The 20,955-nt window shown below is 51.9% G+C and overlaps 1 protein-coding gene across 1 annotated transcript; it reads left to right on the top strand.

The window, feature by feature from the left end:
- Nucleotides 1-1,509: 1,509 nt before the first annotated feature.
- RRM1 (ribonucleotide reductase catalytic subunit M1) lies at nt 1,510-19,831 on the top strand. The gene is made up of 19 exons (XM_034435923.3): nt 1,510-1,714; nt 3,038-3,126; nt 3,942-4,119; nt 4,728-4,828; nt 5,755-5,814; nt 6,760-6,799; nt 8,951-9,113; nt 10,249-10,390; nt 10,547-10,630; nt 11,462-11,623; nt 12,405-12,484; nt 13,365-13,566; nt 14,095-14,244; nt 15,054-15,275; nt 16,093-16,169; nt 16,317-16,452; nt 17,137-17,232; nt 18,205-18,393; nt 18,937-19,831. Exons 1-19 carry the CDS (start codon nt 1,696-1,698, stop codon nt 19,117-19,119), a joined length of 2,373 nt encoding a protein of 790 aa, XP_034291814.2. The 5' UTR covers nt 1,510-1,695; the 3' UTR covers nt 19,120-19,831.
- Nucleotides 19,832-20,955: the final 1,124 nt, after the last annotated feature.

The raw sequence follows: 20,955 nt of genomic DNA, 5'->3' as shown, positions 1-20,955 counted from the left end.
CGCCTGGGCTCTTTGCTGGCCTGGAAGGGGCTTTTGCAGCCCCAGAACCGACGGCGGAGGCTGCGAGGGGGACGCAAAGTCCGCGCGTGGAATTGGGGGGAAGGCGCTGCTTTTGTTGCACAAGACCGAAAAGGAGCTTCAGACATGAATTCCTTAACTCTAACGCCCCCCCCTCGCCCCCCACCCCAGCAGCTCCTCCAGGAACCACTAAGGAGAAAACAAGGCTCCCTCCAACACCGACAGGACAAGTCACTTGTACAGGAACAGAGAGCAAAGCCCCCTCCCTTCTAGCACTGATGATGTTCCCTAGCTGGGTCATGAAACACACTTCTCCTCCGCCTCCCCCCTACAAAACCCCCTCCCTTCTAGCACTGACAAGATAGGAAAAGAGCCAAGCTCAGCGAGCATCAGCGACCCACATGTCAGTGGCCCCCATTTCTGGCCTGGGGGGCCCTCTGTTCATGGAGGTTCACTCCTGCCTTTCAAGGGGTCCATTGCCCTGCCCTGCCTGTGGGGCGGCCCCCGAAAACCACCCAGAATGCAGCCATCAGGGCAGGTATGGCATGGCTCATTGTGCCAACATAACCCGCTGTTCCGCCAGCTGCCCTGGCTCCCAAGAGGCTCCCAGTGAGATTGAGGATGCTGGTAGAATAGAATAGAATAGAATAGAATAGAATAGAATAGAATAGAATAGAATAGAATAGAATAGAATAGAATAGGATTTTTTATTGGCCAAGGGCGATTGGACACATAAAGAATTTGTCTTTGGTGCATAGGCTCTCAGTGTGCATAAAAGAAAAGTTACTCCTGGTTACTCCTTTCAAGCCCTGGATGGCCCAGGACGGGGTTACTGGAGCGGCCACTCCTTCCAAGGACGCCTGCCGACCCCACAAGCTCCCCCCAGGAGGGCCTTTCCAGACCCCTTCCCCACAGTCTTCTTCTCACCTGGTGAACTGGGGACCTGCCTTTCCTTGTGGGGTCTCCTGCTTGAGCAGGGGGTTGGACTAGAAGACCTCCCAGGTCCCTTCCAGCCCTAGGCTGGTTGATACTGGACCCCTTTCTCTGGAGGGATCCCCCACCCGACTACAGCCCCCCACTATCTGCTCTGTGTCGGTTGCCCTGATAGATTTTCACTGCTCTCGTGGGGGGGGGGGCTCCTCCTGTGGCCCCATTGCTGGGGGTTGTGCCGCTCAGCGGGTTTGAGGTGGTCTCGGAGACTCTGCCACGGAAGAAGTTAGGCTGGCGGTTGTGGGCAGGGCAGCCGGAGGGAGCGGAAAGGGGCTCTGCCAGCAGCCCTTCGCATCCTGAAGGTGGGGAGCCGCTTTCAGGGCTGCTGCGGGGTCCTGGCTGGGGGAAAGGGGTCCGGCGAAAAGGTCGGGGCGCTGCCCGGGGTGTCCTGCAGGTGGCGCTGTCTTGGAGAAGCAGCAAGGCGGGCGCCTCTTTCCCGCCTTCCCCGCCGGGCTCGACGAGGCTTCCAGGCCGGCGCTGCGCACGCGCAAGTCCGGAAGGCGGCGCCCCGTCGGCCGCCATCTTTGTGCGGGGCAAACTCTGCCGTTGGGGCGGCCGGTCCCGCGTCCAAGATGGCGGCGTCGGCGTCAGGCGGGGCGGGGCCGCGGCGCTGGCGGGAAAGCGTCTGGCGGGCGATCGGCTGAGGCGGCTGAGGCGGCGGCGGAGCTCCTCGTCCGGCCCGGCACCATGCACGTCGTCAAGCGAGGTGGGCAGCCCCGGTCCCCCCGCGGACGCCGCCCCACACCCGACGGTCCCGGGCACTCGATGGTTGGAGGGCGATGGGCTTTGTAGTCCCCCAGCGGGTCCCTTGGGTTGGGGGTCCCGGCCTCCCCATCCCAGACTTCGTGGGGTAGCGAATTCCCCCCCCCTTGGTACTTTTAAGGCTGGGGGGCACCAGCCCTGCGAGGTGGGGTGGGGTCCCCCAAAACGGGCTTTTAGGGAGCCCCCTCGTGCCTGGCAAGATATGGGGGTCTTTCTCCCCCCCACCTTTTCTTTCTCCCCCAAAGCCAGGCCTGCACCCCCCACGGCCCCCCCGGTAGCCCCCCCGGGCCTTAACCCCCCCCCGTGAATTGAGGGGGCTGCATCTCCCCCGAAGCCCCTGGAAGAGCAAAAGGCTTCACCGGACGGGCTTCGGCCTGCCTAGCAGGGCCCAGGTGCTTTAGGTGGGGGAGGGCACGGGGGGGCATCCCAGGGGTCTCTTCTGGGACCCTCGAAGGGGGGGCAGCCCCAAGTGCAAGGAAGGGCCCCTCCCCCTCTGCCCCAAGGCCCCCTGAGGCAGCTCCCCCCCCACCGAATTTATTTATTATTTATTTTGTCGAGTACATATTAGATAATATATATAAGTATAAGCATGAATTGAATACATAAAATGAGTGCAATTAAAGGGAACAATAGGACAGGGACGGCCCTTCATTGATCGATTGGGATGGAGACCCCTGAATTGAGGGGGCTGCATCTCCCTCGGGCAGACCTCCACCCCCCCCCCAGAGGTCAAGGCTTGACGAGGTGGGCCGAGGTCCTCCAGATGGGGGGGGGCAGGGCTTGAGGGGGGCATCACGGGGGTCTCCTGGGTGGGAACAGGAAAGTCCAATGGAGGGAGGAGGAACGAGCCCCCTCCTCCTCTGTCTCAAGGCCCCCCCAGGCCCCAAGCCCTTCCCTAAATTCAGCCCCCCAGAAACTCCTAGAAGAGAGAAAGGCTTGACCAGACAGACTTCAGCCTGTCCAGCATAGCCAAGGGGGAGGGCTTGAGATGGCCCATCCAGGTCTGTTGGCCTTAAGAGTTCCTGTAACTCCTGAAAAGGGGGGGGGGAGCTTGTCCCCAAAGAGTGGGAGGGGGCAGGTGTGTGGCCTCCTCCTGTTCAGCCCCCCCTCAGCCATTATGAACAAGGGAATGTGGTGCAGATTCGGGGTCCTCCCCCGCCCCCCCGTCTGTTCTTCTGCCTCAACTCCCCTTTTGACTCCAATTTAACAATTTAACAATTTAATTTAAATTTAACAATTTAATGCCTGTCGCTTTCCTCCCTGGCAGATGGCCGCCATGAGCGGGTTATGTTCGACAAGATCACCTCCCGGATCCAGAAGCTCTGCTACGGCCTCAATTTGGATTTTGTGGACCCTGTGAGTTTCTTTTCGGCCTCCCCATCTGGGAACTCCTCTTTGGGCTCTGCCCTTGCGGGGAAGAGGCTGCTGCAAGGACGCCCAAGGGGGCTCCTGCGAGGCCTGGCAGGAAAGCAAGGGGAGCCCTGACTCTCTTGACAGGGAGATGGGTGGCATAGAAATGAAATAAATAAATAAAAAATTAAACCTCCCCTCACAAATATTTCCCTATCCTAGATTTCCTAGATTTATCCTAGATAAAACACTGGTATTAATAATACTGAGACGAGGGGATTAGTTTACCACCAGAGTCTGTCTGATTATTTCTTATTTAGATGGACTTCTGGTGTGTCTTGGATCAGCTGGGGGGGAGGAGGGGATGAAGGATACCTTTATAGGTGTGAAACCATCCCCTCATTAGTTCATGGGTTTAATCGCTACTCAGCCTTTTATTTATTTGACAAATGCATATGGCTGCCCAGCTTGGACACAGGTGAGTCTGACATTAAAAACCATAATTAGGTATGTAGGCGGATAGAGAAATAGATGATAGAGATAGAGATACTGAAACGGATGATAGGAAGAGAAATAGATGAATTTTGATCATGTGACCATGGGGATGTGGCTACGGTTGTAAGTTTGAGGGCCGGTCATAAGTCGCTTTTGTTTAGGGCATTTATAATGCCCTAAATGAAGAGTTAAATGAAGAGTTGTGAGTCGTGGATCCCTGCTCTCTGCTCCAGGGTGGCTACAGAGGAAAGATCTTGTAGGCTGTAAAAAGGCTACCTGCTAGGAAATGAGTTTGCCATGAATAAGAGTTCTTTTGTTTTGGCCAGGCTCAAATCACCATGAAGGTGATCCAGGGTCTGTACAGTGGGGTGACCACGGTCGAACTGGACACACTGGCGGCTGAGACGGCAGCCACTCTCACAACCAAGTACCCCGACTATGCCATCCTGGCCGCATGCATCGCGGTCTCCAACCTGCACAAAGAAACGAAGAAAGTCTTTAGCGGTGAGTGCTTGCAGGGAGGGGTGGGGACACTACGTTGTCTCTATAGTTTAATTTCCATCACCTGACCGTGGGGATGCTGCAACGGTCGTAAGTGTGAAAAACGGTTTTAAGTCACTTTTTTCACGGCTGTTGTAACTTTGAACGGTCACTAAGTGAACTGTTGTAAGTCGAGGAGTAGCTATACTATAAGAAGCTAAAAGTATGCAATAAAATAATAATTGATGCAAAGATTCATAGGTCATTTAAGATATTCTTAAGAGACACTAAGAGCTGTGCTGCAATGAAGCAGTCTCTGCCCGCCTGCCAAAACAAGGGATCAGCTGGCCTTTTCTAACCTGACCGGTGCCATCACTGAGAAGGCAGTTTTGTGGAAAATTATTCTAGCTCCTTGCTGTGGTTTTGAATGTTTGCTAAGCAACCAGTCGTATCTTGAGGACTACCTGTATTCAGGAAGAAGTGAATTACTCTGAATGCTGACTGGCTCTGAACAGAAAGATGGATAAGTAGAAAACGGATCCTCTGCATCTGAACCGCCATATAGGTTTGTCTTCCTTCTACCACGGCTAATATGGCCCTGCTGTGATCCGTTGTGCCTTTGTTGCTTTCAGATGTGATGGAAGACCTCTACAACTACGTGAATCCACACAACAGCAAGCATTCGCCCATGATCTCCAAAGAAACCCTGGACATTGTACAAGCCAACAAGGATGTATGTGCTGATTGAATGAAACTTCTTTTGGGCAGGTGGAGACAAAGGTGGGGTCCCTGGGGCTCTCCGAGCTGGGTGGCTTTCTTGCAGACGTTTCATGACTCAACGAGGGAACATCATTGCCAGAAGAGGAGGGGGGTTTGCTCTGTGTTTAGATACATGGGCTTGCCCTGTCAGTGTTGGTGGGAGTGTCCTTGGTGGTTCCTTGCTTAGGCTGTTGAGAGAGCAACCCCCACTTCCTCCTAGTACTGATGATGTTCCCTAGTTGGGTCATGAAAATGTCTGCAAGAAAACAGTCAAGCTCAGAGACCAGCAAGGACTCCACAGCTCTCCTCCCACGCCCACTCCTCCTCCCCACAAACCCCACTCCCTTCTAGCACTGATGATGTTCCCTAGTTGGGTCTGCAGGAAAGCATCCCAGCTCAGAGAGCACCAACCACCCCCCAGTTCAACCATGAGCTATGAGTATTTGCTTCTGTTGGAGAAACATGTTCTAGTGCTGGGGGATTCTAGTCTTGAGATGGGACAGAAGGAATCTTGCCATGGTCTTTGGGGTTGGTGCCTCTTTTTTGAGATCCTGACATTTCCTCTGTGACGAGCACAGCATGTTGCTCTTCTGGCAAGGCCTTGTGTCCAGTCCTGGCACCAGACAGGCTCTGGGCTCCTTAAGGCTCCTTAAGGGGTCTTCATTTGTTTGCATAGACCTGGCAAATGCAGCGAGCAGCGAGACAAAGCCTCGAAGCCAGGAGGCATTCTCCCACTCAGAGATGATCAAAAGCCACTCAGAAGTCAGATTAGATTCCCCAGACACGACCCTTTGCATTTTAGCGTATTTATGAACAAGATTGCTGCATATTTGAGCTCAGGCTGGCTGAGGGTCAAACGGTCTCAATGTCAAATCTGATATCCTGTTGTTTTTTCTGCAGCGACTGAACTCTGCAATAATCTATGACCGGGATTTCTCCTACAATTACTTTGGCTTTAAGGTAAGGTGGAAGTTTATCTATTTATTTACTTACTTGTATCCTGTCTTCTGTTATGTTTACAAATAACTCAAGGGGGTGAAAATATACAATACTCCTGCCTTTTCCACATTTCAACCCCAAAACAACAACTCTGTGAGGTGAGTTGGGCTGGCCTAAATTCACCCATCTGGCTTTCAGGTGGGCCTTGAACTCATGATCTTCCGCTTTCTAGCCTAGAGAGGGGATAGTTGGAAGAATCATGGAGTTGTAGAGGGAAGCCTGAAGATCATGTAGTCCAACTCTATGTAACATGCAGGAAACCCTCCGTAACCAGAGATTATCTAGCCTCTTCTTCAAAACCTCCAAAGGTGGAGAACTCACAACCTCTCTAGGGAGACACTTTTTTTGCTTGCCGGTTTTACCATCAGGAAACTTTTCCTTGTCTTTAAAGGATTCCTCCCTCCCTCCCTCTCTCCCTTTTTTCCTTCTTTTACTTCCTCCTTTCCTTCCTTCCTTTTTTTTCTTTCTTTTACCTTCTAAACAGAATAAATACAGTAGAATTGAGGTTGATGGTCCCAGTTACTTACTGGTCAGTGGTCATCATTGTTGATGTACCAGTCAACAGGGCGGTTCATGTAACGATTTATGTAGCCGTCCATCCTTGCTAGAAAACAAGGGTGGTTTTTTGTGGGGGACAGTTGAAATGCATCTGGAAAGGGCTTTTCTAGGCCGAGGAAGAGCACAGGACTGCTGGGTGCCTTAAGCAGACTTTTGAAGCTGCCTCCTTTTGGGCTCTGCTGGGTCCAGGCCACTGGGAGGTGGGTGGGTGGGTGGGCGGAGGATGTGGGGCAATTATTGCAGGCACATTTGGGGGATGGCAATAAATTTAAAGTATGTTGTTGGTGATAAATGGTTGTATTATTTCATTGTCCCTTGGTGACCCTGATTTTTTTAAAAACCTTTCAGACCCTGGAGCGCTCCTATCTTCTGAAAATCAATTCTAAAGGTTTGTACAATGGGCTCAATTCTTTGTACAAAGGTTCTTAACTTTTTTGAACTTTTGATAAAACCTGGCAAAAGAATCAAGAGTGGGGCAGCACCTTTTGACCTGCCAGACATCAAAGTGACTCTTCCAGGAAACCACTAAGCGAGAAATTGTTGAACTCTGATTCCTCAAAAGGTTTCTGGCCATTTCAGAAGGTTTCAAAACCACGATGGGCTTTCCATGCGCCATTTTGACCTACCTGCCTATTTGACTAGGTAGCAGTGGGACCCTCATAGCCAACCTGCCTCCCCCGCTGACTCTTCCCGGTTGGCCATTTTACGCCTCTGCTGAACTGCAATTCATGAGACTTTCTGCCTTTTCGTAACATCTGAAAAAGGTTCCGCTGAGCTTCTGAAATTCTCTGAAACGGGCTAGCCCAGCTCTCCTCCCAACCGGGTGGATGCATCCCTCGGGAAGGTAGTCCTTGACGTATAACCACAATTGGGGCCAGAATATCTGTTGCTAAGGAAGGGATTGTTAAGTGAGACACACCCGATTTCAATACTTATTTTGGCCATAGTCATTGGAATCACTGCAGTTGTTAAGCGAGGCATGTGGTTGTTAAGCGAATCTGGCTTCCCCCGATGACTGCCTGTCAGAGGCTGGCTGGGAAGGTCAATCACGGTGACCCCTGACCCCCCAGGCCCTACAAGTACATGCGGGGGGGGGCAAGCTCCCAAATTTAAATCGTGCAACTTGTGGGGATGCTACAACAGTCATAAGGATGAGGACCAGTCGTAAGTCACTTTTTTCAGTGCTATTGCAACTTTGAATAGTCAATGAATAAATTGTGGTAAATCAAGGGCTCCAAGTATTGATAATACCAGGTTTTAAACTCGTTACAGAATAACAGAGTCAGAAGGGACCTTGTAGGTCATTTAGTCCAACCTCCCGCCCAAGCAGGAGACCCTACACCATTTCTGACAGATGGCAGTCCAATCTCTTCCTGAAAGCCTCCAGTGATGAAACTCCCACAACTTCTAAACGCAACTTCTGTTCCGTTGGTTGATGGTTCTCACTGTCAGGAGATTCCTCCTTATTTCCAGGTTGAATCTCTCCTTAGTCAGTTTCCATCCATTATTCCTTGTCTGGCCTTCAGGTGCCCTGGAAAATAGCTTGGCCCCCCCTTCCTCCTCTCTGTGGCAGCCCCTCCCTCAAATATTGGAAGATGCTATCATGTCTCCCCACTAGACTAGCCAGCCCAGGTCCTGCAATCGTTCCATTCTATGTTTTAGCCTCCATTTAGGCAGGGGCTGTTTAAGGACCCCCCTCAAGCAGACTCATACGAATGTTTTGTCCTTATTCCCTGGTCAGGCCTCAGCCTTTTCCGAGGAGGAACCTCACTGCCCTTCAGGAAGCTCTCTTCTGTGGCTCTTCTGGGCAGCTCCAAAGGGTCCCTTTAACTTGGCTGCCCCAGAGGCTCACCTGACCCTATCACTCACTCTTCTAACCTGGTTTTTCTTGATAGAGGGGTGTGGTTGGGTTGTTGTTGTTTTTTTTTTGGTATCCTCAGCAGTTTTGCTATCGGTTTTCTTATCTGTGGCCTCAAAAGGCATCCAAATCAGGTGAAATGCAGCCAGTCCTCAACTTATGATCATAATGGGATCTGCCCATTTGGGTTGTAAGTCGCAACAGTTGTAAAGTGGGTCAACATGTGACCAACCTGATTTTAGGATCTTTGTGTGGAGTGGTGGTTAAATAAATCACAACAGTCATTAAGTGAACTCCACAGTCATTAAATTAATCCATTGTTCACTACGGGGCATTTTTGCGCAAATCCAGAAGTAAGCGCTGGTTTGCAGCAAAAACATCACAAATTGTGGTCGTGGGATTTGCAAACAGCTGTAAATTGGGCCTGGTTGCCGAGTGCCACAAATGTGGTAACAACGTGACTGCAGGGTGTGTGTCTTTGGAACTTTGGAACTGGATCATAAGTACCTTCTGGGGGCTCCGTTGTAACTTTGGACTGTCACTAAGCAAGCAGTTGTAACCCATGGACTACTTGTAAGTGTGGGGACAGGTCTCTTTCCCACCTAACCAAGTGTGTAACTGTTGCAACATCTCTCTGCCTCCCTTGAAAGCCGTCTCCCTTCTCTGCCCCCCTGCCTGCAGTGGCCGAGCGTCCCCAGCACATGCTGATGAGGGTCTCGGTGGGGATCCACAAGAACGACATCGAGGCGGCCATTGAGACCTACAACCTCCTGTCTGAGAAGTGGTTCACCCATGCTTCCCCCACCCTCTTCAACGCCGGCACCAACCGCCCTCAGCTCTCCAGGTAAGGAGGGGGAATGGCTGTCTGAGTATTGGGGGAGGAGCTGCTGAAGCCAAGCAGCTTGGAAGGTCAAAGAAACTGGGGGCTGCTTCCGGCAGCTTAGAGACTCCCCCCACCTACTCTTCAGGTGTGTGTGGCAGTAGCTCACTTCCTTCTGCTGCTCATGTGGGCACACCCATATTTGGGGATTGTAATCCGATTCCAGCATCTTGAGAACAGCAGTGAAGAAAGTTTGAAGGACTTTTTCAGTGATTGCCTTGGGTCCTGTTGCAATAGCACTTAACAGTAGTGCTTAGACTTATATACCGCTTCATAGTGCTTTATAGCCCCCTCTAAGCGTTTTACAGAGTCAGTTTGTTGTCCCCAACAATCTGGATCCTTATTTTACTGACCTCAGAAGGACGGAAGGCTGAGTCAACCTTGAGCCAGTCAGGATCAAACTGGTGGCAGTGGGCAGAGTCAGCCTTCCATCCTGCAGTCTTAACCACTGGGCCACCAGGGCTCTTGTAATCTGCAATCACTTGTAAAGGTCAAAATAACTTGTAATTGTGGCCTTGGGAAATTTATCAAAGTTAGTTTGATTAGGAAAGGCCTTAATTGCAAAAATAGACGTAATACTTTATCTGGCCAAGTGTGGTTAGATAGACAAGGAATTTCTCCGGTACAGAAGCTCTCAGTATACTTGAAAACAACAGAATACAATAATAATGATAAAGCATACAGCCAATAGAGGATGGAAGCAACAAATATTAATAAAAGGGGTAAAAATCCTGCAGCAATGCCCTGTGGGTTTAATACACATACATATTAGACAAAACACTTAGCAGTCATTGTATTTTATCTGCTGTGAGAGTGAGTGATGGCACAAGGGAAGACACTGTCCCTGTGTCCGGTTGTCTTGGCATACAAACAAACAAACTGCCAAGATTGCCTTAGCAGTTAGATTTGGGTTTGGAAGCGCAGCCCTCTTTTATTTATTTTATTTATTCAATTTGTATCCCGCCCTTCTCCTAGTGGACTCAGGGCGGGAGTCCTCCCTCTTGCTGGGAAAAAACATCCAGGGCTCAGAGTTCTGCCTGGGTTTGGAGGCAACCTTGCCATACCGGAGACTGAAAATCTGCCTTTTCTTCCCTTCCAGCTGCTTCCTCCTGTGCATGAAGGATGACAGCATTGAAGGCATCTACGACACACTGAAGCACTGCGCACTCATCTCCAAGTCCGCGGGGGGAATCGGGGTGGCCGTGAGCTGCATCCGGGCCACCGGCAGCTACATTGCCGGGGTGTGTCTGCCGTGGGCAGCCCACGCGAATTCCTGTGGGCCCCCAAGGGATGCTCAGGATGGCAACTGACGCTGCCTCTGAGGGAGCCTTTCTCCCTGGCTAAGGAGCAGCGCAGATGGATCTAGTTCACTCTCTCCAATCTTGTTAATTTTTCAGACCAATGGCAACTCCAACGGGCTGGTCCCCATGTTGAGGGTCTACAACAACACGGCTCGCTACGTGGACCAAGGGGGAAATAAGGTAGGCGGCCTTCTCCCAAGGGCGCTGGCGGTGGCATGTGTGGTCAAGGACACATACGGGAGGTGACTGTGCCAGGGTCTCCTTCTCAAGCATAGTTTAAAGCCAACCTTGGCAACTTTAAGACTTGTGGACTTCAACTCCCAGAATTCCTCAGCTATAGCTGACTGAGGAATTCTGGGAGTTGAACTTCACAAGTCTTATTAGTTGCCAAGGTTGGAGACCCCCGCTTTAAAGGAAGGGCTTTTCTCTGGCCAGGGTGAGGATGTCTCTTCATCCAGCACCCAGAGAAGACCAACAAAGAGGATTAGTGGGCTGGAGGCTAAAACATATGTAGAAGCGGTTTCAGGAACTGGGCATGGTTAGTTTAATGAAAAGAAAGACTAGGGGTGACATGATAGCAGTCTTCCAATATTTGAGGGGCTGCCACAAAGAAGAGGGGGTCCATCTATTCTCCAAAAGTACTAGAAGGCAGGACAAGAAGCAACGGATAGAGTCTGATCAAGGAGAGAAGCAACCTAGAAATAAGGAGAAACTTCCTGACAGTGAGAACAATTTATTTATTTATTTTTATACGGCGTCCTTCTCCGGAGACTCAGGGCGGCTTACAATGTGTTAATTAACCAGTGGAACGGCTTGCCACCAGAAGTTCTGGGTGCTCCAACACTGGAGGCTTTTAAGAAGAGACTGGACAGGCAGTTGTCTCCTGCTTGAACAGGGGCTGGACTAGAAGACCTCCAAGGCTGGCAGATCTGAGAGTTTGGAAAGAGGCCTCAGAAAGGCAGCCAGGGCCGAGGTGGGCTGAAGAGGGTTTTGTCCTGCTCTTTCCCACAGAGACCCGGGGCCTTCGCCATCTACCTGGAGCCCTGGCACTTTGACATCTTTGAGTTTCTTGACTTGAAGAAGAACACCGGGAAGGAGGAGCAGAGGGCTCGGGACCTTTTTTATGCGCTCTGGATCCCGGACCTCTTCATGAAACGGGTGGAGACCAACCAGGTAACAGGGATTGCAGCTGAGTCCTCTGCTGGAGTGTGTGTGTGTGTGGGGGGGGGGGGGGGCGCCATGGCCTGAAACTGGCTGCAGAGCAAAACTGAAACCCTGACATTTGTGGCCTAGAAGGGGTCAGGCTTATTCTCATGGGCTCATCTTGAATTGAATCAGATGCTCTGCCTTTCATGAACGTCTGTTGAAGGTTGTTATTAACACATTAAGGTTAATCTGCAGAAGAAAAGCGTGTGACTGGTCGATTAGCGACCGTCCGAAGTTCTGCTGTTCCCGCCCCAAAGTTCTCACAATCTGGTTCTGGTGGCCCCTCCCTTACGGTCACAGGGCTGCATGCCAGGTGCTGAGCAGCTGCCCACATTCACAGGGTCCTGCAGTCACCATAATTCATCTTGCACGTTTTCAGCAAAAACATCCCATAGCGAACAATGGGTTTGTTTTATGACCTTGATGTTCACCTAATGACTGCTGCACAAAAGGTGGTAAAATCGGGTGGGTGGTAGCTCCGTCTTGGGCATGAAAGCCAGCTTGGTGACTTTGGGCTAGTCCTTCACTGTCGACCCACCCACCCACCCAGGATGAGAAGCAATGGGTGGGAGCTGGCCAGAGGGAGAGCCAGCCTGGAAATAAGGAGAAATTTCCTGACAGGGAGAACAATTAGATGTGGTCCCTTCACCCTTCGCCTTCCTCAAGGGCAGGAGGGTCTTGTAGGGCGAGTCTCTTCTGGGTGGGGTCTCCAGCCCACTGGAGTTGAGCTTTGCCCCTCCTTCAACAGGACTGGTCGCTCATGTGCCCAAACGAATGTCCCGGGCTGGATGAGGTCTGGGGAGAAGAGTTTGAGCGGCTCTACGAAAGGTAGGAAGGACCGGCTGGGCTGGGAGGTGCAAAATGGAACCGGCAGGGTTTCTGCAGGATGTTTTGGGATGCATTTGCATCAGAAAATTAACAGATTCATCAACCTCACACCAAGGATTTGCCGAGGAAGCCACGATGGTGTTTGATGAAATTAAACGTAACCATATTTGTAAAGTCCTCTGTGCTGAGAAGCTACCCAGAGGTACTTCAACAAATGCAGCAATAAAATGCCAAACGGTTACTTAACCCAAAAAGAAAGGATTCTGTGTGGAAGAAGAGACGGTGGGATTGACTGAAGAAGTCCTCACGTTCTGGTGGACATTCATAAAGCTTTCTCCTCTGTCCTTCGGGGTCTCCCAGGGGTTCCATCCAGCAGGGGGGACCCTGGGCTGCAGGGCCACTATGGAGGAAGCTCTTGGGGGGCGGCTGAGGATTTGCATTTCGTGGAGGTGGGTAGGATTGGTAGTTATCCCCATGCCAGAGGTGATTGAGGGACCTGACCGGTGGGCTTGAGTGGAAGGTGGGTCTTTGTGTTGGGAGCGGGTGCTCCCAGATGGAGGAGGGTGGGGCAGGTGTCATGGGGCCAGTGAAGGGTTCAACTCTCCTGTTTTCTGGATAAGCAGCTGAGAGTTACTTGGCTGTGGTGGAGCAGAAGTTGGACAATAAGGACATCAAACCAGCGAAGTCCATTAGTAGCCAGTAGCTGAGTGAGGCTTCTTACAACTGCTTGAATTGGGCCTGGAAGAGAGTAGGGGAGGTGTCTCCCCCAACTCCGCCCATCTGGCAAAGGTCCTCAGCACACCCTTCGCTCTCGCTGGGGAGCCGGTTGTGTGTTTGGGCTGAGGTGGAGGTCCTGGAAGCCCTGCGCTTGTCCCCCCAGCTACGAGAAGCAAGGCCGGGTGCGCAAAGTGGTGAAGGCCCAGCAGCTCTGGTACGCCATCATTGAGTCTCAGACGGAGACGGGGACGCCCTACATGCTCTACAAGGACTCCTGCAACCGGAAGAGCAACCAGCAGAACCTGGGCACCATCAAGTGCAGCAACCTCTGCACCGAGATTGTGGAGTACACCAGCAATGATGAGGTGGGCTGCTGCCTCCTCTTCCTCCTCCTGCTCCTCTTCCTCCTTCCCCTCCTGTGCTCTCCACTTCCACTTCTTTCCCTCCAGCCCTGCTCTTCCCTCACCTCCTTTTCCTTGTCCTTCCTCCCCTCCTCTCCTTCCTCCCCTCCCCTGTCCTTTTCAGCCAAGCCCAGAAGGGTGTCCAGGCACCCAGAAAGGGATCTTAGGACACTCTGCTGCCCTTGAGTGTGGGGCCAGCAGCTGTGAGTGGGGAAAGCCTTCCTTTGAGAAAGTCCCCTCCTCTTCCCAGAGTCCTTTAAGTTCCTTGAGGAGCTGGCCATTGACCAACATAGTTTGGCAGGAGTCCTGTGGGTCCGTGCAGTGGACCCACATGAAGGGAAATAAACTGTAGGACCCCCTACCTGGGCCAAAGAATCTGGACGCTGGGAGGTCCAAGGGCTGGGCTCCCGTTGTGGTGGGGGTCTCCAGGGGGGAGGAGGAGGCTCGTGTGGCGTTCCCTCCCGTGAGAGTCTCTCTGCTTGCACCGTCCAGGTTGCCGTCTGCAACCTGGCCTCCATAGCCCTGAACATGTACGTGACGCCGGAGCACACATACGACTTCCAGAGGCTGGCCGAGGTCACCAAGGTCATCGTCCGGAACCTGAACAAGATCATCGACATCAACCACTACCCGGTGCCGGAGGTACGTGGGGTCCAGGAGGGGGCACCCGGGCTAGGTCGCAAGTCGTGACGGTCGTTAAGCGAGGTGCCCACGGTCTAGAGGCAGGGAAACCAGGTGCCAGTTGATTCTCAGGCAGATCCATTTATCTGAAGCATTAATAGGGCTGCCCATCTTTCAACTGACCCTGGGTGGCTCCTAATCAAAAATTAAAAAACAACATTGAATCATTTTAAAACTAAAAGTCAATTCATTAAAACAGTAAAAAACCAGGGACCAATCCAGGGTAACCCAAAGGTGTTTTTTCAAGAGGCAACTGGACTTCCTTGTTTTTCTTTGAAGATGTTTTGCTTCTCCAAGAAGCTTCCTCAGCTCTGACTGAATGGTAGGGAATGGAACTATCCAACCAGAGCAGAAGGAAGCTTCCTGGATGGGAAGCGGAACGTCTTCAAAGAAAAACCAGAAAGTCCAGTTGCCTCTTGAAAAAAGCACCTTTGGGACAACCGTGGCCTGGATGACTGAGAATCTCCGTGGACATCCAGAGCAACCGACTACCCCCTAATCCTCTTCCAGCGTTTGGGGGAAGGGCTGGTCTTCGAGGCCTCACGGAAGGCCCAAAGGTTGGAGGCCCGCCAGACGTCAGGGGGCAGAGTGGTCCGTGGGGCAGGGGCTGCCACGGAGGAGACTGGCTTTCTAGTTCCCCTCAGATGACAACATTTAAGGGAAGGGGCTAGGAGAGTGCCCACCCTGGAGATGAACTGGAGATCCGCACGAGCTGTCTGAGACGAGGCAGGCTGAGCCCTTTCCTCCTTCCTCCCTCCAAATGTTTCCAGGCCGAGACCTCCAACAGGCGCCACCGCCCCATTGGCATTGGGGTGCAGGGCCTGGCCGACGCCTTCATCCTCATGAGGTTCCCCTTCGAGAGCCCCGAGGCCCAGCTGCTCAACCAGCAGATCTTCGAGACCATCTACTACTGGGCCCTGGAGGCCAGCTGCCAGCTCGCCAGGGAAGACGGGCCCTACGAGACCTACCAGGGCAGCCCGGTCAGCAGAGGAGTAAGTGGAAGGGGGCTTCGGACTGGGGTGGTCTGAGGCTGCAGGAGGCTGCTTTTAAAGCTGATGGGCTTCTTTGCCTCGGAGTCTCACTGAAAAGAGGCATTTTGTCTCTCTGATGTGGCTCCTTCATCAGTGACCTTTGGATGCGGAATTCAGATTTCTGAAGAACCTTTATTCAGTGGAGTTCCTTGGTGCTCTCTGAGCTTGGCTGTCTTCTTGCAGACGTTTCGTGACCTGACTACTAGGGAATGTTATCAGTGCTATCAGCAGCAGCAACCCTGATGATGTTACCTAGTTTATTTATTTATTTATTTTATTTATTTATTTTATTTGATTTCTATACCGCCCTACTCCCGAAGGACTCAGGGCGGTGCACAGCCAAACAATAAAATATATACATACAAAATTTAAAAGTGGAATTAAAATCAAATTAAATAGTTTTGGCCCAGACAAATTAAAACCCCAATCAATTTAAAACCAATTTTAAAATTTAAATATATAAAATACTAAAAAATATTAAAAATTAAAAATCTTTTATAAAAGAGGGAGAAAGTTGGGTCATGAAATGTCTGCAAGAAAACAGCCGAGCTCGGAGAGCGTCTTTATCTTTCTTTTCAAACCCAGAGAATCTGCAGGGTCCAGTTAGGCAGGCAGACCCCTCCCTCTTAGCTTCCCTTGGGCAAGAAAATTGGGTGTGCAGGCACCCTGTCTTGGCAAGCCCTGCTCTGTGGGGGTGGGGGGCTTCCCTGTGGGGCATGTGGGAGAGCTGGCTTGTTCCGGAATGAAGGGGGCTGCTCTCCCTCCCACCCTCCTGCAGATCCTTCAGTACGACATGTGGGACGTGACCCCCACGGGCCTTTGGGACTGGAGCGCTCTGAAGGCCAGAATCGCACAGTGAGTACAAGACCCTCCTCCCCACTCCTACTACGGAGGGTGGGTGCTCAGCGCAGAGGCCCTGTGCCCCTGCCCCTTTCCTGGGGTGCCCTTGGTGCCTGCTGGGCCGCTGTCAGCCCCCCTGTTTCTCCTGCCCGTCTCTTCCAGGTATGGGGTCAGGAATAGCCTCCTGGTGGCCCCGATGCCCACAGCTTCCACGGCTCAGATTTTGGGGAACAATGAGTCCGTGGAGCCCTACACCAGCAACATCTACACCCGCCGTGTTCTCTCGGGGGAGTTCCAGGTAAGGGCCGTCCTGAGAGCCTTGGAGGGGGAGAGGGGGCCCCGGGCCGAGAGCTGTGGGGAGGGTCCTGGTGTTGTAAAGAGGATAAAGGACACGGCCATCACGTAATTGGGGCTTGGAGGCTCCGGGCTGTTGCGTGGAAGAATGTAGCTAGTCCTCGAATTACGACCACAACTGGGCCAGAAGTTCTAAGAATTGCTAAGCAACAGTGTGGGTGGGTGTGTTTGTGTTAAGTGGACCGCACCTGATTTTCTGACCTTTTTGTGACACGGTTGTTAAGTGAATCGTTGCAGTTGTTCAGTGAATCATGTTAAGCGTATCCAGTCTTCCCCCCACCCACCACCCCCATTGACCTCTTGTGGGAAGCCGGCTGGAAAGGCCGCAGAGGACGACCCCGTGACCTCTGGGGATGTTCTGCAGCTGCAAAACACCTGGGGGTTGCCAGGCACAGAAATTTTGATCCTGTGTCTGGTTGCCAGTCCCTTTTTTTCAACTCTGTTGAAACCTTCAGTGGTCACTAAAGAATGGTTGTAAGTCAAGGACTGCCTGCAGCAAAAACCGGCTGCCTCCATCAGAGAAGGGCCTGCGTGGCAACATGGGAAGGGAAGCGGACGTGGGCCGTGGGTGGGCCGAAAGGGGGCGTCTAAGGTATCTAAGGTGACTGCTGGTGTTTTGGGGTTGCAGATAGTGAACCCCCACTTGCTGAAGGACCTGACCGAGAGGGGCCTGTGGAACGAGGAGATGAAGAACCAGATCATCGCATTCAGCGGCTCCATCCAGGTACGTCTGGCCAACGATCCTGGGTCCCCTGCACTGGTGAGGAGCCCCGTCCGTTTTTCTGTTCCGCCCCAGAGCTGCTACATGGGGCTCCCCTTGAGGAGCACCCAGAGGCTCCAACTGGGTTGTGGCCGCGCGAGTGGTTATGGGGGCGACCTGTCACTCCCATGTAACACCTCTCTTGCGTGAGCTGCACTGGCTCCCAGTGGTCTTCCGGGTGCGTTTCAAGGTGCTAGTCACCATCTTCAAAGCGCTCCATGGCTTAGGACCGGGATACTTACAGGACCGCCTTCTGACACCTCATGCTTCCCACCGGCTGATTCGCTCCCACAGAGAGGGCCTCCTCAGGGTGCTGTCGGCCAAACAATGTTGGCTGGCGACCCCCGGGGGAGAGCCTTCTCTGTGGGGGCTCCTGCCCTATAGAATGAGCTGCCCCTGGACATATGGAGGATCCCCGACCTCCGCATCTTCCGTCGTGCGCTGAAGACTTTATTGTTTCAGCAAGCTGGCCTGACCAAATGAATTAACTTAAGTGGGTTTTAAAGGTTTAAAAGGGATTTTAGCTAGGGGTTTTAAATACGGCCAATGCTTTAAATTATTTTAAATTGTTTTTAATTTTTGTGTTGGTATTATTTTTATCATGGCTGTACACCGCCCTGAGTCCTTCGGTAGAAGGGTGGTATAGAAATATGAAATGAAATGAAATGAAATGAAATGAAATGAAATGAAATAATGAAATGAAATGAAAAATAAATAAATAAATTTAATCAATAAATAATTCTTTAAAAAAGAAGACATTCCTCCTTGGTTGCCCAGGCTGAAAAGGCCCTTTGTGCCAGGTTTTCTCTCCCTGGCTTCCTGCAGAGAGGCTGCTGGGACTTCCTGCTCTCTCTCTCTCTCTGGTTTGAGCCAAACCTTCCACCAGCTCTCAACCGCCCCGAGAGAGATCCATCCTGCTGCTCTTCTTCCTTCCAGAATATCCCAGAGATTCCCGAGGACTTGAAGCAGCTCTACAAGACGGTGTGGGAGATCTCGCAGAAGACCATCCTGAAGATGGCAGCTGACAGGGGGGCCTTCATCGACCAGAGCCAGTCTCTCAACATCCACATTGCGGAGCCCAACTATGGCAAGCTGACCAGTATGCACTTCTACGGCTGGAAACAGGTGAGAGAGGAAGGCAGATTCTTAGGGCACCTCCTGTAGCTAATTGACCCACTCTGAACAGGCATCTCCACCAACTGTATAACAGCATTGATGCTGTTCCCTAGTTGGGTCATGAGAGCTCAGAGAGAAAGAGCAACCAGCAGAACCTGGGCACCATCAGGCCGGCTCTCATGCTTAAGGAGGGACTAGAACTCCCAGTCTCCTCCTGATTGGCTCAAAGTCACCCAGCCAGCTTTCATGCCTAAGGCAGGACTAGAACTCCCAGTCTCCTGGTGATTGGCCCAAAGTCAACCTGTCGGCGTTCATGCCTAAAGCGGGACTAGAACTGGTTTCCTGGTGATTGACCCAGTCACCCAACCAGGTTTCGTGCCTAAGGCGGGACTAGAACTCCCAGTCTCCTGGTGATGAGTCCAAAGTTGCCCAGCTGGCTTTCGTGCCTCAGGTGGGACTAGAACTCGTGGCGTCCTGCTTTCTAGCCTGGATGCCTCCACCACGGAGACCGAGGCCTTGGGTCTTTGAGCTGGTGCGCACTTGCCTCCGCAGGGCCTGAAGACGGGGATGTACTACCTGCGGACCAAGCCGGCAGCCAATCCCATCCAGTTCACCCTCAACAAAGAGAAGCTGAAGGAGAAGACCTCCAAGGAAGAGGAGGAGAAAGAGAGGAACACGGCGGCCATGGTCTGCTCCCTGGAGAACCGGGATGAGTGCCTGATGTGTGGGTCTTAAGGAGCCTCTGGGCCCCCTCGGCCTCCTTCCGCCTCCCCCAGTGCCCCCTGTCCCCTAAGCTAGGTTAGGAAGTTTTAGGTCACTCTGCAGGGCTGCCAGGCCATGGTGCTGTGCCTGCAGGAAATTGGGTTACCATCCTGCACTGGCCTTCCCTTGCAAAGTGGCCAAGGTAGGATTGGGGGATTAGGTCAAGGGAGAGGGGGAAGGGAAGAACTGGGGGTCCAACAGCTGTAGCCAGAACCTGTAAGTGCCCTTGAGTAGCTGTGGAGGGGCTGTTCCTTATTCACTCCCAGGGAGGCAGGTTCAGCCTAAGCTGCCTTGATGATCACGTTTTGTGCCTGACCTTCCTCCTTTCTGGGACCCCTTCTGAGGGTCTCCTGCCCCTTTGCCCTTTTCCATGTCTCCCTGGCTCCCTCTTTGGGGAAGAAATCAGTTCTTAGGACAATTTCTTCCTCTCTGCCTTGTCACAAATCCTTGGAAAACTTTGCTCCGTTAAGATCCCGACTGTACTCAGTTGCCAGGCTGGGCTGCTGGGACTGAACCAAAGGATGTTCCTTGACTTCATTGTGTAGTTTTCTAACAAAATCCACGGCTTCCGTTTTGACTATTTATTGTATTCGGCTACTCTGTATTGTATTCGGCTACTCTGCACCTGAATCCTTGAGGCTTGTCGAATACATCAATAAAGACTCCAGTGGGAGGATTAAAGGGCCGTCTTTGAGACCTTTGCGTACATTCGCTGGTAGATCACTTTGAATTAACTTTTGGCGGAAGCCCTAGAGGAACTAGCTGCCTCCCAGTATTTGTGGAGAGAAGAGGGGGCTCAACCTGTTTTCCAAAGCAGGCAGGACAAGAAGCAAGCAATGGAAACTTACCAAGGACAGAAACAACGTAGAACTAAGGAGAAATTTCCTGACAGTGAGAACAATTAATTGATGGAACGGCTTGTCTCCAGAAGTTGTGGGTGCTCCAACACTGGAGGTTTTGAAGAAGAGACTGGACAGCCATTTGCCTGGGATGGTATAGGACCAGTCGTGGCCATTTTAAGACTTGTGGGCTTCAGCGCCCAGAATTCCCCAGCCAGACATGCTGGTTGGGCAATTCTGGGAGCTGAAGTGCACAAGTCTTAAAGTTCCCAAGGTTGAACACCCTTGGTGTAGGGTCTCCAACGTGGGCAGGAGGTTGGACTAGAAGACCTCCAAGCTCCCTTCCAATTCTGTAATTCTGCAACTGGTGCACAGAATTCAGCGGAGCTTAAAAAGTCCAACCTTGAGTTTGCTTTCAACATTGTTTAGGAGTCGAGGGATTCAAATAGTCCGTATGACAAGCAACAGAGGTTTTGGGGCCAGATGGTAAGTAATCGCAGACCGTGGAAGATTCCCCTCTGAAAGCAAAGAACAGGCTGCTCCTTGGGCCGGCCAGCCCTGGGGGAAGAAGGGAGCTTCTGGGCAAGGACCTGCCGTCTCCCACACCTCTGGAATCCTATTTGTCAGGTCTGAGAAGAAACGTACCTGAAAGAATATTCTTGAGCAGGAAGACTGAAAACAAAAAGCAAGACATTACAAAATAAAAGAGAGGAGAGGGCACTTGTTTGACCCATGCGCTGATGATGTTATCTAGTTTGGTAATGAAACGTCTGCAAGAAAACAACCGAGCTCAGAGAGCACTGAGGATCCCACAGTTCTCCCCCTTCCCCTCCCTGCACACACCTTTCCCTTCTAGCACTGATGAAGTTCCCCATTTGAGTCATGAAATGTTTGTAAAAAGCATCCAAGCTCAGAGAGCACCGAGGACCCCACAGTCCTCCCCCTTCTAGCACTGGGCATTGAATGATCT

This window comes from Pantherophis guttatus, chromosome 5 (genome assembly GCF_059756535.1).
Source record: "Pantherophis guttatus breed Tessera chromosome 5, ASM5975653v1, whole genome shotgun sequence".
NCBI classification, from domain to species: domain Eukaryota; kingdom Metazoa; phylum Chordata; class Lepidosauria; order Squamata; family Colubridae; genus Pantherophis; species Pantherophis guttatus.
This window is presented reverse-complemented; position numbering and strand designations above follow the sequence as displayed.